At 55.1% G+C, this 16473-nt stretch overlaps 1 protein-coding gene across 12 annotated transcripts in view; it reads left to right on the top strand.

Moving 5' to 3' along the window:
- The first annotated feature begins 2202 nt into the window (after nt 1-2202).
- ANKMY1 (ankyrin repeat and MYND domain containing 1) overlaps nt 2203-16473 on the top strand; it is a 43608-nt gene continuing 29337 nt past the window's right edge. Inside the window, exons 1-7 of one of the 12 annotated variants that reach the window (XM_082689759.1) lie at nt 2203-2741; nt 3587-3758; nt 5863-6055; nt 7871-8014; nt 12566-13038; nt 14879-15095; nt 15283-15471. In XM_082689759.1, the coding sequence (XP_082545885.1) occupies nt 2708-2741; nt 3587-3758; nt 5863-6055; nt 7871-8014; nt 12566-13038; nt 14879-15095; nt 15283-15471 (1422 nt within the window). In that variant the 5' untranslated portion in view covers nt 2203-2707. Of the gene's footprint in view, nt 2742-2892; nt 3198-3586; nt 3759-5862; nt 6056-7870; nt 8015-12565; nt 13039-14878; nt 15096-15282; nt 15472-16473 lie in introns of those variants that run through there. The other 11 variants (XM_082689755.1, XM_082689758.1, XM_082689760.1 and 8 more) reach the window with 11 other exon arrangements.

A 16473-nucleotide genomic window follows, 5' to 3' on the forward strand; every position in this document is an offset into this window, starting at 1 on the left:
GCCGCCTCCGCATTGGCCGGGCAGGGCGGGCTCGTCTTCTGATTGGATGCGGGTGGGGGTGGTGGCCATTGGCTGGGCTCGTGGGCGGGTGGGCGAGTGGGATTGGCTGCAGCGTGGCGGGCGGGGCCGGAACGTGGGGATGAATGGACGGTTCCTGGGGGACGCGGAGGCCCGGGAGCTGTAGTCCCGCGCGGGAGCGCGGCGTTCTCTCCGGCTTGCTGGGCTGGGCAGGCCGCGACCTGGGCGGACCTGCGGGGCTGGGCTTCTAGAGCTGCAGTGCCTGACCCTGCTCCCGTGTTTGGGCGTTGGTCGTTGGGGGTAGGGGGTGGCTCACAGACGTGGGCACCTGTCCCGGAGCGGTCCGGCCGTGGAGGGGGAGGGCAGCAGGGCCCCGGCCGGGCTCGGGGAGGTGGGCTTCTCCTCCAGCTACCGTGCGGAGCACAGGGGGCTCTGTCTGGTATCTTCCGTATCGTTTGGTTGGTAGGCTGCCTGGCTTCGCTTCCTCTTAGGAACTAATAATTGTAATGCCGGCCGAGGTGCCTTTTAGTACAGCTTTGTTTGTTCCCTTTTCTCTGCTTCCTAATTGCCCTTTGTAATTTCTGCATTTTATTTTCCCTTTTACTGTAAAACACGGTTCATATGAAATGAAACTGTTTGCTGTTAAATTTTCATCATTTCTTCAAATACCAGGGTTTTTATTTTTCTTAATTTTTGGTTCATCACTCTTTTAAAAACTAACATCATTTAGGGGCTCCTGGGTGGCTCAGTGGTTTGTCGTCTGCCTTCAGCTCAGGTCAGGATCTTCGCGTCCTGGAGTAGAGCACCGAATTGGTTTCCTGTTCTACCAGGAGTCTCCTCCCTCTCCCTCTGCCAGACACCACCGCCCCCTGCTGCTTGTGCGTGGTCTCTCAAATTAAAAGAAAAGAAAACAAAACAAAACAAAACACATCATTTAGGGGCGCCTGGCTGGCTCAGTGGGTTAAGGCCTCTGCCTTCGGCTCAGGTTGTGATCTCAAGGTGCTGGGATCGAGCCCTGCATCGGGCTCCCTGCTGGGTGGGGAGCCTGCTTCCTGCTCTCTCTCTGCCTGCCTCTCTGCCTACTTGTGATCTGTCAAATAAATAAATAAAATCTTTTAAAAATATATATTAAAAAAACCATCATTTAATGTTGACATGAGTAAGAAGACTCATTCAGGTTTTTCTGATGGCTGGTGTCATTCAGGGATGTCTTTCCTGGATTGGTTTCAGTGAAAATAGCTGTCTTGCAACCCTGTATACAATGATACTGCACTTTGTTTTATTCTAATAGTAAACTTTTTTCGTATTCATTTGTAACAAAGCATCACAAACTCAGTAGCTTAAAACAACAGAAGTTTATTTTTCCCTTTTTGTTTGGGTTATTTTCAAATACTGTTTCCATATATGGTCATTCACAGGTACCAGGGTTTAGGATTTAAGCTTAATGTTTTGGGGGATGCCATTCAACCTGCAACAGGTGGTATGGTTTACCAAGTTTGTAGGACTTTACCATCTCTCTTTCTTGCTTAGATTTTGTTTATTTGACAGAGACCGCGAGAGAGGGAAAACAAGCTGGGGGAGTGGGAGAGGGAGAAACAGGCTTCCCACTGAGCAGGGAGCCTGAAGTGGGGCTTGATTCCAGGACCGCTTAACAGACTGCGCCGCACAGGTGTCCCTCTTTCTCTTTTCATAGCAAGGGAATTTTATTTTTAAAGATTTTATTTATTTTAGAGAGAAAGAGCAGGAATGGGGAGAGGAGGAGAGGAAGAAGCAGGCTCTGGGCTGAACAGAGCCCCATGTGGGGGACTCTCGATTCTACCATCCTGAGATCCTGACCTGAGCAGAAATCAAGAATCAAAGTCACCTAACCCACTGAGCCATCTAGGCACCCCCCACAAAGGAATTTTAAAGACAGTCTTTGTGCTTTAAATTCCCAAACCCGCATTTGGAGGGAGTGTGGCAGGGAGATGGGACCTCAGGGGGAAAGATAAGAGATAGAGAGGGGAGATCCAGGAACCAAGGTGGGTATGAAAGAAGAGGTGAATTGGGAGGTAAAGGGCTGGAGGAAGCACCCCAGAACCCTAGACAGAATCTAGCCACTGGGAAAGGACTGGGCATGGGCTTTGAGTATCCCTTTCCCCTTGCAGCCTGGGGCGAGGATTCCAGGCCCCGCGCCTGAAGAGAGCCCCACCCCTCTCAAAGCCTCCAGTGGCTTCAGTGGCAGAAAGCCCTTGAGCTGTTTCCCCCTGCTGCGCCTCCGCTTCCTAACCCGATTCCCTGCGCTACCCTCTCTCTGGAGAGCTCCCGCGCCGCCTCTGAGACCCTATCCAGGACTCCGCAGTCTTCCCCAGTGACGCTTCGGTCCACACAGCGAATCCTTGTCTCCGTGACCTGGAGCCCCTCGGTCGCCCTGTCGCAGCAGCGGACAGCTCCCGCTCCGTGTCTGCTACAGACTTGCACGGAACCGACGAAAATCGGCTTTGGAGTCCGGCAGAGCTCCATCAGAACTTGGCTCTGCGGCGTGCGGGCACGCGGCGCTGGGCGAGCGAATCTCCTTGTGCCTCGGTTTCCTCCGGTGTCCTACACGCACAGTCCCGGTGCTCGGTTCCCGGAGGCGTTGGAGCTTTTAGCGCTAAGCCCCGGGGAGGCCCCGTCCCACAGCTTGCTCCCCGTCCTCTGCTGGAAGTGGATGTTGGGGTTCGCGGTGGAGACTTGGCCGGCAGGTTCGCCACGCCTCTTGCCGGGCTCAGAAGGAAGCCCAGCACGCGCGGGAGCTTGGTGGGGCTCGGCGGGGGAGGGCGCTCGGGGCCCTGTGAGATCACAGAGGGACGCCCCTGGGCGGGGCCTGGGCGGGCCGGGCGCGGGGATTGGCGGAGGCCGAGAAGCGGTCTCCAGGGAAACCCGACGCTCTGGGCTGCGGGGCGTAGCGCGGGGCTGCTCTGAGCTGGCGGTTCTGGGCGGACCGGAACGCTGGGTGCCAGCTCTCCGAGCCTCGGTGCGGCCCCGCGGCAGGGGTGCGGTCGGGATCCCGGCGGGAGCGCGGGGAGCTCCGTGTCCCGGAGCTCGTGGGGGGCGGCGGCGGAGGCCCGTGCCTGGCACCCGACGTCCCCTGGGACTGGCCCTCTGACTCCCGGCCCGGGGCCGGCAGGCTATTTGGGACCCGGCAGGCTTGAGAGGCTGTGAGTGTGAGGTCCGGCGAGGGCCGCGTCCCTGCACTTGTCGGCCCATCCTCGCGGGCTGGCTCCAGAGGCCTGTGGGGGAGGGGGCGCCCGCTGTTTGTGGCCCCTCTGGGGCCATTAGCAGGCATAATACTGAGCCCAACACAGGACCCTAAGAGGTCGTGGGAGGGTGGCTCCAACCGTCCTTAATGTGGTTCCCGCCGCCCGGGAGGGACCAGGAGCCCCTAGGGGCGCTGGCGAAGGTTTCTCCCGGAGTTTCCAATAGGATGGGGCATCTAGGTTAGGGGGAGGGGGCTTTATTTCTCTGAGGTGGATGGGGGCTGTGGGCCAGTCCCTGGACGTCGCCAGGAGCCCTGAGGGCAAATGTGGGTCCGTGGCTTTGCTTCCAGGTTCGAAGACGAGAGGCATGGAGAATAGTTATTCCTCAGCCTTCTATTTCGAAATCCCAGATGTTAACATCTATGAAAATCAGCTGGTGGGGAGGGGCATCATGCCTGCTGCCACCAAGGACCAGGGAACCCTGGAGAGGTCCAGGACAATGGAGATGCTCTTTACCAAAAGGTGAGGGGTGGGGTGGGGGCTCCCACAGGGTGGTTCCTGCCTGACCCTGGGGGCCACTTAGCTGGGATCCAGCATTGGGGAAGGTGTTAAAAACCGCTAAAAGTTATTTTGCTCCTCAAAACTCCTCTCTGGAGAGATAGGAAAACCTTAACGTTGTTGTATCAGCAACCCCTGAGGAAAATTACAACAGTTGATAAGGAGCCCCCTGCCTGATGTCCGCATACTCCTCCTAGCTCTCCCACTCTGCCTTTCTGTGTCACTTCCTCATGGCCTTAGGAACATCGGCTTTATACTGTGGCCTTCCCAAGTTGGCACAGCTTCTTCACAGTACGGTAACTGTGAGAAGGTCTACTTTGGGCCAGATACCACCCTCAGAGCCTTATCTTGGCCTTCTGTGAAACCCACCCTGTAATCCTATTGTATTTGTCCCCGGTACAGACTGTCTCTCCCTGGCTCTTCCCTGGCGCCAGAATCCATGTTAAAGGCCTCATCCCCAATGTCATGGTGACTTGCATTTGTGAACAGAAGCCCAGCACACCCTCCCATGGATCAGCTGTCCTCCATGCCCCCCACCCAGCCCTGGAGATGGAGGGAGTAGATTTAGATGAGGTCGTGGGGCCCCATGGTACGATAACTACCCTCATAAGAAAAGGAAGAAGCTAAAGCTTTCCCTCTTGGCCTCACCAGGACACAGTGAGCAGGTGCCGTCTGTGAGCTAGGAAGCTGGCATTCACCGGGAATGGAGTCTGCAGACACCCCCAGCCTCAGGGCCCCTTCCAGACTGAGAAACAAATGTGTGTGGTCCAAGGCCCCCAGTCTGTGGGGCTTTGCAATAGTCTGAGCGGACTGACAAGAGCCCCCCTTTTGCAGAGGAGGCAAATTGCTGAGTCACAAGAGGGGAAGGGACCAGTCTGGTGGCAGAACTGGGTGGCCAAGCCCTTGTTCACCTTGCCAGCTGGCCATCTCTGGGGACCCTGCTCCGGGCCTTGGAGCTGACTGGTTGTGTTAATGATGTTCCTGATTGATCTTAAAATCATCTCCATTTGTTTTTTAAAGGAACATTTCCCTTGGTTCCTATTTGTTGAATTAAGCAACTAGGGTATCCAAGTGGGAGGAGAAGTGGTGTAGGAGTTTGCTCGGGCTGCGACAGGCTGCCACAGGCTGGGCATCCTGAATACAGGAGACTTATTGTCTTTCAGTGTGGAAGCTGCAAGTCCAGGGTCAAGGTGTAGGCAGGGTTGTTTCTGTTGAGGGTGAGAGGGAGACTGTGCTCCAGGCCACTCTCCTTGGCTTGTAAGTGGCTGTCTTCTTCGTGTGTCTACATATCACCTTCTCTTCATGTGCTTCTTTATGTCCACACTTCCCCTTGGCTGAAGGACAGTAGTCACACTGGCCCAGGCCCATCCTAGACTGTCCACCTGACAGTGGCAGAGGTCCATAGACCAGAGACACCAAGATGCAGCATCTCCAGAGAGCCCTTTCAACTTGAGAGGGAGGCAGAGAGGGAGGCCATGTGTGTGTGATGGTGGGTAGGAGTAGGTCCTCTTTTAAGTCAGGATTTGTACTTTTAGATAGCACGAGCAAAAAAGAAGCAACCTCACCTTGGTGCCCATTCTCGGCCCCATCCCTGTTGCCATCCGGGTCAGCTTGCTGCTCCTCTCCTTTGTTAGGCCATTTACGGGCCCATGCAAGTCTGCCAAGCGTCCACCTCCTGCCCGCTGTGCACCAGCTGCTGGCTCCTGAGAGAAGCCCCTGCCGGGAGCACTCTGGGCTGGTGGAGGGCACAAGGCTTGCCCTGAAAACAGGTGGAGCAGGGCGACTGTCAGCCTCCAGGTAGCAGAGCTGGGTGTGCCTCCAGGAAACTGGCAGCCATTTAGGCATGTGGAACAGACACAGGGTTGTGCACTTCCCGTGTGACCTGGGGTCATCACTGCACCCCCCCCCCCCCCGTACCTCAGTTTCCCTTTCCGCAGAATGAGGGTAGCAATAGCATCTGCCCTGGGGGGGTGGTTGGGAGGAAGAACTGAGATGGCCTGGGGTTCTTGGCACCGTCATTCATCAGGCCTGTGTCATTGTGTCCCTCCCTCGCTCTTCACCTCCCTAGAGACATCCCAGAGGCCCCGGAGGAGGAGGAGGAGGAGGAGTCTGAGGGTCCCTCCAGGAAGCAGGACCTGAAGGAGACCTACATCCAGCTGGTCCAAGGCGTGCAGGAGTGGCAGGACGGCTGTGTGTACAGAGGGGACTTCGGGCTGGACATGAAGCTGGGGCATGGTGAATTCTCTTGGCCCACGGGTGAGGTAACCGGCTCCCACTGCTGCTTCCCTCCTGGCCAGGCTCAGCCAGCCACTGCTGTCTCGCTTCTCCTTTCTTTCTCTTTCTTTCTTTCTTTTTTTAAGAGAGGGAGAGAGGGAGCAGGGTGGAGGGGCAAAGGGAGAGAGAGAATCTTAAGTAGACTCCATGCTCAGTGCAGAGCCAGACATGGGGTTGATCTCACAACCCTGAGAGCATGACCTGAGCTGAGAACAAGAGTCAGATGCTCAACTGACCAAGCCACGCAGGTGCCCCTGGTCTCTTCTCTTCTAAGAGGAACGTGAGGTGAACTTGCAGACCACTGGCAGGAAGGGTGCTAGGCTAACCTCTTTCTCACTGGAAAAGTGTCTAGAGAGAAACCTTATAGACTTTCAGGGTCCCTCCAGGGCTTTCTCCCAGGGAGTGGACAGAAATCCCACCCTGTGCACACACACCCAAGTGACCAGAGGGCTAAATGCCTGCCCCTTGCAGTTCTACACAAAGAGTATGCAAGTTAAGATTTTTTTTTTTAAAGTTGGGTGGACTCTGATTTGCTCTTACAAAACCATGCAAATTAGATGGGTGCTGGTGGGAGAGGGACTGCCCCAGTCCTGTGCCTCTCTACACGGCAAGTGTCCTTGGGCTGGACGGCCTCCCCAGGAACCATTACTGAGCTCACATTCAACCCCCGGGGAGACTAAAAAGGGCCTCTGTTGGATATTGGAACTGAAAAGTCCATCCCTGGGGGTCATGTTGCCCTAGGCTTGGCTGGATCCACGGATTCCAATGACCCTGTTGGGCCACCTCTCCCCATCTTCATGTGGGAGGGTCCAGAGTGACCCTCCACCATCTGGTAAGCCCACGGGAACTGCATCACACACTCCTGGGAGAGAGGAAAGGCCCACTCAAGGCACTGATCTGGCTGGGGTGTGGGTCCTGTGGCCAAAACCAAGTAAGGGCTCGGGTCAAAGGCTGGAGTCCTCAGGCTGGCCAGGCTTGGTACCATGTGCCTGGGGGCTGGGGTCAGTCCACCACCAACCGCATGGGTAGTCCTCTCCATGACCAGAGGAAAGAGAAGGGACAGCAAACTGGCAACAGTTGCCACCGCGTTCCTCCAGAGTGGTCTGTGAGCACTGTTGGACCCAGCCCACTCCTGCTGTGGACAGAGGCTGTCAGCCATGCACCAGCAGCAGTCTGGGGATTGGAAAGGGCTCAGAATGGGCATTACATTCTTTTTTTCCTCCCAAGACCCCTGTAAAGGGGTCTTGGCTCAGACAGACCCGCCCCTGACATCTGTGGGGCTCGGCACAGAACAGATAGAGGCCTGCACCCATGGCTCAGGATGGAGGCCTTTAAAAGCAAAGCCACTCCAGGGTTCCCAGCCAGGGTTCATAGCCTGCCCCTGGGGCCACATAGGGGAGCCCGAGGCTGGTGGCCTCCCCACTGCTTGGGCCAGCCTGCTGCCTGGGAGCCCAGGAGGATGGAGTTGAGCCTGGGTCAGAGCTCCTGCGTGCAGCCGGCTCCCACCCAAACCCTGTCCTGGCTACAGCCACACCTGTGCACATTCCCTGGCCTGGGCCAGGGTGGGAGGGAGGGAGCAATCGTGGCCACCAGGGCACCCACCCCCGAGCACCTGCTCTACACAGGTAAGGGACCACCTATAATGGACACTGTGCTCCCCGACTTGGAGGGAGCCTGTGGCTGGCATGGCTAGCACCACCCCTGGGGGCCGCTCTGCCGCCAGCCTGGAGAGCTTCCTGAAGGGTCCTGGGGGGTGGCAAGGAGTGGCCTCTCAGGCCTGCCAGTTTGGGGGCTCTCCACAGACTTACCGCGGGCAGTGTTATCGTGACCACCGCCATGGGCTGGGCACCTACCTGTGGCCCGACGGCTCCAGTTTCACCGGCATGTTTTACCTGAGCTACCGAGAAGGCTATGGCACCATGTTCCAGAAGACCAGGCTCTTCCAGGTGAGGGGCGGGCTGCCCTTTGTGCAGGGGAGGGTCGGGATGCCCTGTATTGGAGGGGGTGGCGAGGCTGCTCCATGTGCAGGGGAGGGGCAGGGTTACCCTTTGTGTGGGGGAGGGTTGGGGTCCTCCAGGCCCCTGGATCAAGGGATATTTAGGTTCTGGGGAATTTTATTTGTGTACCAAGTGGTAGCTTTGTTATTTGTGAAGATTAAAACAGTACCAGGTGGGAGCGCCTGGGTGGCTCAGTGGGTTAAAGCCTCTGCCTTCGGCTCAGGTCATGATCCCAGGGTTCTGGGATCGAGCCCCACTTCAGGCTCTCTGCTCGGCAGGGAGCCTGCTTCCTCCTCTCTCTCTGCCTGCCTCTCTCCCTACCTGTGATCTCTGTCTGTCAAATAAATAAATTAAAAAAAAAAAAAACAGTACCAGGAATAAGATACAATAATAGGGCTCATGAGAAGAAGACGAACCCAGTAAGAAGACAGGCCTCTCCTGGGTCCCGTTTTCCAGAGCAGGGCTGGATATCAGTCTCTGTGTGTCCTTTAGAGTCAACTGTAAATGCACTGTAAATGTTTAGTTTCTATACGTAAACCAGATCATCTCACATACGGTGTCTTGAAACTTGTCAATGACATAACTTTCCTCCTCTTGCGTTCTCCCAGGAAAACCCATCCACGTTGGTTTACCCCTTCTCGGGTGTAGAGCCCTGTGACTAGGACTGCCGTCAACACACAGGAAACTTCCATCCCCTGACATGACCCGTGCCCCTTTGGGACAGTCCCTCCTCCCGCCCGGCCCTCAGCCAGTCCTCTTGCTTCTGAAAGAATGTCCTGTTAACAAAATACAATATGTAGACCTTTCACTTAGCAAAGGGCATCAGAGATCCACCTGCGTTGCCGTGAGTCCAAAACTTGGTCCCCAGCGCTGAGTGCTCTGGCAGCGCCTGGCTCGGCCACCGTTGTCCCCCCAGCTGATGGGTGTTGGGCTAGCTTCCAGCTCTGAGCAGTTGTGAATCAACCTTCTACACACATTTATGTACGGTGTCTTGTGGTTGTGTGTAGCCCCGCCCTCTAGTCCCCCATGACCCTGAGATTCAGACATATTTGCATATGTCACAATTCCTTTCTTTTACTAGGAAGCAGTATTCCATGGTGTGCATATGACATAGTCTTCATTGCTTCATGGAGAGCCGCATGTTTGAGTTCTTTCCAGTTTTTGGTTCTTATGAATGAAGCTGCTAAGAACTGGATTACAAGTCCTCCTGTGCCTGTCTTTTTTTGCATTTGCATAAATACCTGGGTGGGGATTGCTAACCACTTGTTAGGTGTGTGGCGCATTTTACAGGACACCCCCCAGTGGTTTTCCAAAGTGGCTGTGCCACATTCCGTTTCAGCCCATCAGATGCTAATGTTGTCCTTGCTCCACGTTCTGTCAACCCTTGGTGTCATCTGCTGGTTTCATTTCAGCCACTCGTAGGCTTATCAAATTTTCTTTCCTAGTTCTTGCTTTTTTTTATATCCTAGTTATAGAATCTTAGCTTAACCCAAGGTGACCAAGACTTTTTGTCCGTGTTCTCGCCTCCATGTTATGGTCTGGGTGCTGACATTCAGGTCTGTGATCCATTTTGAGGTAACTTTTGCATTTCACGTGATACGGGGATTGGTTCTCCTCCCCTCCCCTGCCCCCATGTGCTGGTGTCCAGTTGTTCCTGGGCCGTCGGTTGAGAAGACTGTCCTTTTTCCACTGCTGGCCTTCGTGTCTTTGTCAGAAACCCAATGCGGGACACAGGTCTGGTTGTCTTTCTTCATGCAGTGTCAGGATTGGCCGGTGGGGGACGGGGTCTGCAGTCCCATTGCCTCCCTTTGTGTGATTTTGGAGAATATCAATGACCATTATTTCATGAGAGGCTGCATGACAGCGACATTCTAAATCTCCTTCTTTTATTAACCAGAATTCCTTGATTTATGACACCTTTCATCAGCTCTTTGGTTACTTGGAGGTAGTTTAATGGGAAAAGCAAAATGACCCCTGACCATTTCCCTTTCTTTGCTGGTTGTCAGAGTTGTAAGGTGATTGCTCTCTAACATTCTTCAGTGGTGATCTGTGGAGCTTAGGGAATGGGTTTCGTGTCTTTATAAACTCATGGATTTTAACAGATCTGGTTTCCCTCCGTACATCACAGTCGCTAAGTTCTTGGAGACCCGGTTGGTGCTCTTCGGCTCACGGGAGCCCCTGGAGTTTGGCTCTTGCACTTGACACAACTCCAGCTGGCTTTGGTGGTTTTTTTGCATTTTGCTATGAGGAGTCCCCGGCTTTTTCCTCTGGTTTTTTACTCAACAGCCACGGTATTGTATTTGCATATCTTTCCTCTCGGTCTTAAAAATCTTCATTTCTAACCATTAACATTTCTTACCTGCTTTACATCATAAAATACATATGACAGTTTCAGAATAATAACATAGCATTGCGACCCCCACTATGTCTCCTGAAAGCAACTCAATGCTCGTTTGCCTTCCTTTTGTCCCCACAGCTGACCCCTCAGCAATGTGGAACACAGTCATGGAACAGAATTCCTCTCTGCTCAGTTAATCCAACACCTGGATGTAGAGCTGCACTCACTTGTTTTGCTTTCATTTTTTAGGATCTGATTTTTAAAACCTTGCTTTAATCTTGTTTTGTACTTAAGTTAAAAAACCTGATTTTTTTTTCTGAAGGCAGACCCAGCAAGTGTGGCCCACCCAGAGGAGCTGGGCATCCATCCCTTCTCTTCTCTCTGGTGTCCACTCTTGTCATTGGTGATTGTTTCTACTGCTTTAATTTTGCATGTGCACACACGGGCCCGGGCGAGGTCCTCCCACTTAGGCAGTGGGACATGTGCTCTGCGAGCTTTCCACGGTTGCCTGCCGTTTCCCGTCATCCGGGCATCTTGTGGGAAGGATTGACCAAAATGGGAGCTTTTCTCCCGTCTTTGTTGTGCCAAAGGGCCCAGCGGTGAAGGTCTCACTCGTTAATCATTCTGTGCTTTTGTTGGTGATCTTTTGGATACATTCATTCCTAGAAGGGCATTTTTTGATTGCAAATAAATGTGTATCAAAGACAGATTTTTAAGCCTGTGTTGTGTTGTATCCTGTAGACATGACTATTATTAGGATTATATTTTGTTAGCATTGTAGCTGTTAGTATTATTATGGTCTGCTGCTCTACAACCGTCATGAATGTATGTGACCATAGCTTAGAGGATATTGGGATTATTTCCTTTTGATAGATTCCTAGAAGGGGAGCTCTTGGGTCAGCTCTTGGGGTACGAGCCTCTGGACTCCTCATAGATCTGCAGCAGCTGCTTTTCCAACTGTCTGCCTCCCTGAGCCTCTTGCCTTGCCCTGTCCCCAGTCTTAACCTGCCCATCCCATCTTGTGGCTCATGCCTCTTCAGTGACCAGGAGCTTCTAGGTTGCATGTGTACTGCCCCCGCCCAAGCCACTTTCACAGACTGTGGTGACACTTCCTGCCCTCTGGCTGCCCCGCAGATTCTTCCAGAAGTCCTCTGCCTTCCTCCTCCCCCGTGTTGAAGTCATCCTCAACACATTTTGCTCATTCTTTTCTCATTTCTTTGGCCTGTTCTAGACTACAAGCTCTTGTGGGCAGGGCCTTGTGTCACATAGCGTTATATGCCACGTGCCCAGCCCTGGGGCTTGCAGTCGGAGAGCTCTGACACAGGTTTCACAGATGAGTGCACAGATCCTGGGAGGGACACAGATGCCCCGACTGGGTCAGGCCCCTGCAGCTTTGCCCAGGCTATTTCCTTGGTCCTCCCAGTGACCTCCACTGTCCTTCAGTGTCAGCACAGGGGGCACACAGCTCTCTGGGAAGGGGGGCTTCTCTCTGAGCTCCCTGTGCTGGAGCGCTTTTCCCAGTTTCCTTCTTGTGGGGGGGGTGGTTGGCATTGTCTTTCATTCAAGACCCTCCTGGCCGTTCCCACTCCATACATCCCCCGGGCAGCACAGACAACATCCCGCCCAGTGGGAGCACCCAGGGAGGTCCAGGAATCACTTTGCTCCGCTGGGTTTGCTGAAAGGGAGGGTTAGCTTTCCCCTCCTCCCCCTCCTGCCCCCTTCTTCCTCTCCCTCCTCCCCCTCCTCCTCCTGCCTTCTCAGTTCATGCCCTCTGATGTCTCTCTGACCCAGTGCCCAGCAGCTCTGCCCCCCCATGCTGCTGGGGTGCCTGGGCTGGGCCCCCCGGTGCAGCAAGGGGTTCCCTGAGATGAGCCCACACGTGATATTCCCCACATGTTTCTGTGTGGAGACCCCCAGGGGGTATCCCCACTTTCCCAGTGAGGCTGCCCCTGACCACCCCTGGCCCACAGCACCTTTCTCCACCAACATGTTCTGTGTTTACACATTTGCTTTTGGCCCCTGGGCCTGGTGCCTGCTAAGCCTCCACAAATATTTGTTGAATGAAAGCATACAATTCTTAGGATGGTTGAGTTTTTTGATTTGAAGAAGAACAGACAGCCCTGCTGAGCTGTCTCTTTGGCGCCGGTGAACCCGGCTTGCAGGGGCTGTACAAAGCAGACCAGCGGTTCGGGCCGGGCATTGAGACCTATCCCGATGGCAGCCAGGACGTCGGGCTATGGTTTCGGGGGCAGCTCATCAAGCTCTGCACGGAGGTCCCCGGCAGCTTCTCCATACACAACTACCCTGAGTACTCGGGCTTCCTCACGCACGCTCCTGCTAGAATCAGCCTTTCAGGCGAGGAGAAGACGGAGTGGGGCCTGCTTGAGGAGCACGACCCCTTTTTCTATGACTATAAGCGATTTCTTCTGAATGACAACCTAACCCTGCCTCCAGAAATGTACATCTACTCGACGGACAATAGCCACCTGCCTATGACCACCTCTTTCCGCAAAGAATTAGATGCCCAGATCTTCCTTAACGATATCCCTCCGTTTGTTGAGGATGGAGAGCCGTGGTTTATAAAAAATGAGACCCCCTTGATGGTCAAAATCCAGAAGCAAGCTTACAAGTACAGGTAAGTCCTCACACCGATCCTCCTCACTAGGCGCCCAGAAGACCAGCTCCTCCCCTCCTCTGACTGGCCTGTGCTCGGCACCGGGACCCCTTGGGGGGGGGGTCCCTGGGGCCTGGCTGAGTAATTTGCAGGGCCATCTGTCTGGTTAAAGCAAATGTGCTTCTTCTATTTGATGCAAGCAACCCAGTGATGGAGGGGGAGGGAACACCACGCTGGGCCTGAGTGCTGGGACATGCTGGGTTTCGAGGAGAGGGCTGGGGCAGGAAATAGCCTGGGCAAAGCTGCAGGGGCCTGACCCAGTCGGGGCATCTGTGTCCCTCCCAGGATCTGTGCGCTCATGCTAGGGCCATCGATGGTGGCACAGCAGACTGGTACTCGGGCTCCTGCTCACCAGCAATTGGCGGAAGGAGCTGTCAGGAAGTTGCTTGATGAGCACGGAGCCAGGGTGGGCCCTAGAATGTAGAGCCTGGCAAGGCGCTGTGGAAGAGGGTCAGCTCCTGAGCTTGTGGGGCTGAGTTCAAATTTGGGTTCTGGAACCATATACATGTTTCCTCTGTGCCTGTTGGAACCAGCACACCAGCCTCTGCAGGTTGTGTGTGTGACCAGGTGTCCCATACTTTGGAATCTGCATGAAGTCCACGCAAAGAGAGGGGACTGCTGTCACCCTGAAGGATGAGTATGGCTCTGACCCGAGAGCCAAGGTCGGGGACCAGGGCAGCAGTAGTCAGGGGGCTGGCCGAGCCTCGGGCTTCTTCAGAATGGCCGAGAAGGATGGCGCTGCTCTGTGTTGATCACCAAAGATCCTCTTCCTCTCCTTCCCAGCCCTGGAAGTTAGCAGCTACCTGATGGAAACTGATCTTTCTAAGTTAAAATTGTCAAGAGTATTTTCATTTGTTTACTTAACTTTGTCCTCTGATGTCACAAAACTATTTTAAAACTCATGTTTTGTGAGCACAAGTGTCTGGCTACTTAGGGATTCATGCACCCCCCCATCCCTTCCGCCGTCCCTCCCTCCCCCATCCATCTCTTCGCCCACCCACCGCTCCATCCACCTGTCCATCCGTCCATCCATCATGCAGACATCAGCTGAGCCAGTAATTGTTGGTAACTGGGCACAGAAGCTGCCATAAACCCATAGATTCTTGACTGTGGAGGAGGTTATGTGCACACAGGAGGCTTCAGTGTGTGCTGGTGAACAGGCCATGGGACTTGCATGTTACCTACTCAAATAGAAAAGCAATTGAGGGGCGCCTGGGCGGCTCAGAGGTCAAGTATCTGCCTTCAGCTCAGGTCATGATCCCAGGGTCCTGGGATCAAGCTCCGCGTTTGGCTCCCTGCTCGGCGGGAAGCCTACTTTTCCCTCTCCCTCACTCCCCTGCCTGTGTTCCTTCTCTCACTGTCTCTCTCTCTGTCAAGTAAATAAATTTTCTTTTTAAAAAAGAAAAGAAAAGAAAAGAAAAGAGAATGAGCAGAGGTGGGATGTGAGGGCTTGGTGCTGGGCGCCAGACCCATGTGTGTGCCCGGCCTCCTTCCCGCCTGGGGCTGGTCCTTCACACACACATGAAGTGGCCGATGACTCGGGGATGTACAGGGCCCATGATAAGCTTGAGCATCGCACCTGGGGGCCGCAGGTCACACTGCAGTGCTGCGTCTGCACTAACTGTGACTGCCCAGTGGGGTAACCCCCAAGGTGCATGGGGCCTGAGGAGTGGCCTGGAAGGGGAAGAAGAGGGCTTGGGGTTGAGCAGGGTGAGGAAGGAAGAGGAGGGGTATGGAAGGGAGGGCCCAGAGTGGGCGTCCAGAGCTGGGCCCTCACCACTGAAGCTCGTTGTTTTGCCAGGAACAAGAAGGCTCACACCAGCTGGAACATGGGTGCCATCTTGGAGGGGGACCGGAGAAGCTTTGCGCGTCATGGGCCCAGGGAGAGGCTTGCCGAGGGCATGATCCTTAGGGCCAGGGAAGGGAACTATGACTGGATCTACGGGATCCTCAGGGACGGCCTTGCGAGCGCCGACGTGGCCGATGCCAAGGGCTACACCGTCCTCGCTGCAGCCGCCGTGAGTCTCCATGCGGGGTGTCCCCGGGACTGTGGACCAGTGGCAATCTGGGATCCTCTCCCTTCTGTGGGGCTACTGTCCTTCCAGCTCATAAGTGGGATGTACAGGGTCAGACGACAGAAGGCTAGTTATTTAGTGCGGGCCTCACTCACCTGCTGTCCTCGTGAGGCTGGCTTCCTCCCTCTAGGTTCACTGTCACAACAACATCGTCAACCTTCTGCTGGACAACGGGGCCGACGTGAACAAGTACACAGACGAGGGCCTCACGGCACTCAGCATGTGCTTCCTTCTCTACTACCCATCCCAGTGCTTCAAGCCCAACATCGCTGAGAGGACAGAGCCCAAGCCCCAGGTCAGCTCCTCGGCCTGGCCCCAGGTCTGCAGCACCCATCCCCCAATCTCTGTCCCCCATCCTCCATCCACTTGTCCTACTTTCCTGGCAGTGGTCCCCAGCCTCCCCATCTTTGTGCAGATCGGCTTCAGGTGGGGTGAAGGGACACTAAGGCCCAAGGGCAGGGAGCAGGAGGCAGGGACGGAGCCAGCACACCTGCTCGGGTGTCCCGAGCTCTTGTTGCAACACCAAGGGATCTGTGTCCCATCCTGGCCACATGCACAGTGGTCAGCTGGAGACCCTCCTGCAGGCCCAGGGAAGGGAGGGAAGGCTGGTAATTTGAGAGGGAAGTCCCCCTTTGCTGGGTGTGAAGAGTGCTGCCCAGAAGTCCCCGGTCAAGTGTTGGTGTGAACTCCTGCTTCATATTGTTTGGGAAGCACCCCCAGCCATGGGACCATGGGGTTCCATGGTGGTCCTGCGTTTCATCTGTCCGGGAGCCCCACCACTGCCACAGGGGCGCTCTGTACGCCTCTGTTCCAGCATGGGTTCCCAGCAGGGTGGTGTCCGAGGGCCTGCTCTCCGCAAGGCAGGGCAACCCCCAGGGCCGGTCTCCTGAGTGCTGGCTATGGGACCGCATCTCCACACCCCTCAGGAAGCCCTGGACCCTGAGGGTCAGCCCTGTGAGGCCAGCAGGCCTGGGACTGACCTCTGCCCAGCAAGCCTTCCGTGGGGGCTGTAGCTTTCTCTCCTTGTGGTCAGGGCCCCTTCTGGGTGGGTGAGGGAACGGCACTAGAAAAGGTCCCTGAGTGGGGACCCTTCTCTCACCTCATCCCTGTCTCCTGAATTTCTTCCTTGAGAAGAGGCTTCTACTGAGCAGTAGCCTATGCCCTGCGGTAGGCAGAGAGTCTCAGTTACCAGACCATGGCCCCTGCCCCTGCTTCTACTGGACAGGCCTTGGCTCCTGCCTTTAGTTCTCTGGGGGGGACCACACCAGGTCCTGAGGATTTCAGGGTGCGGGGTAGGTGGGGGGGAACAGGTGCATGTGGG

The sequence above is a fragment of the Mustela nivalis genome (genome assembly GCF_964662115.1).
Source record: "Mustela nivalis genome assembly, chromosome: 11".
NCBI lineage: Eukaryota > Metazoa > Chordata > Mammalia > Carnivora > Mustelidae > Mustela > Mustela nivalis.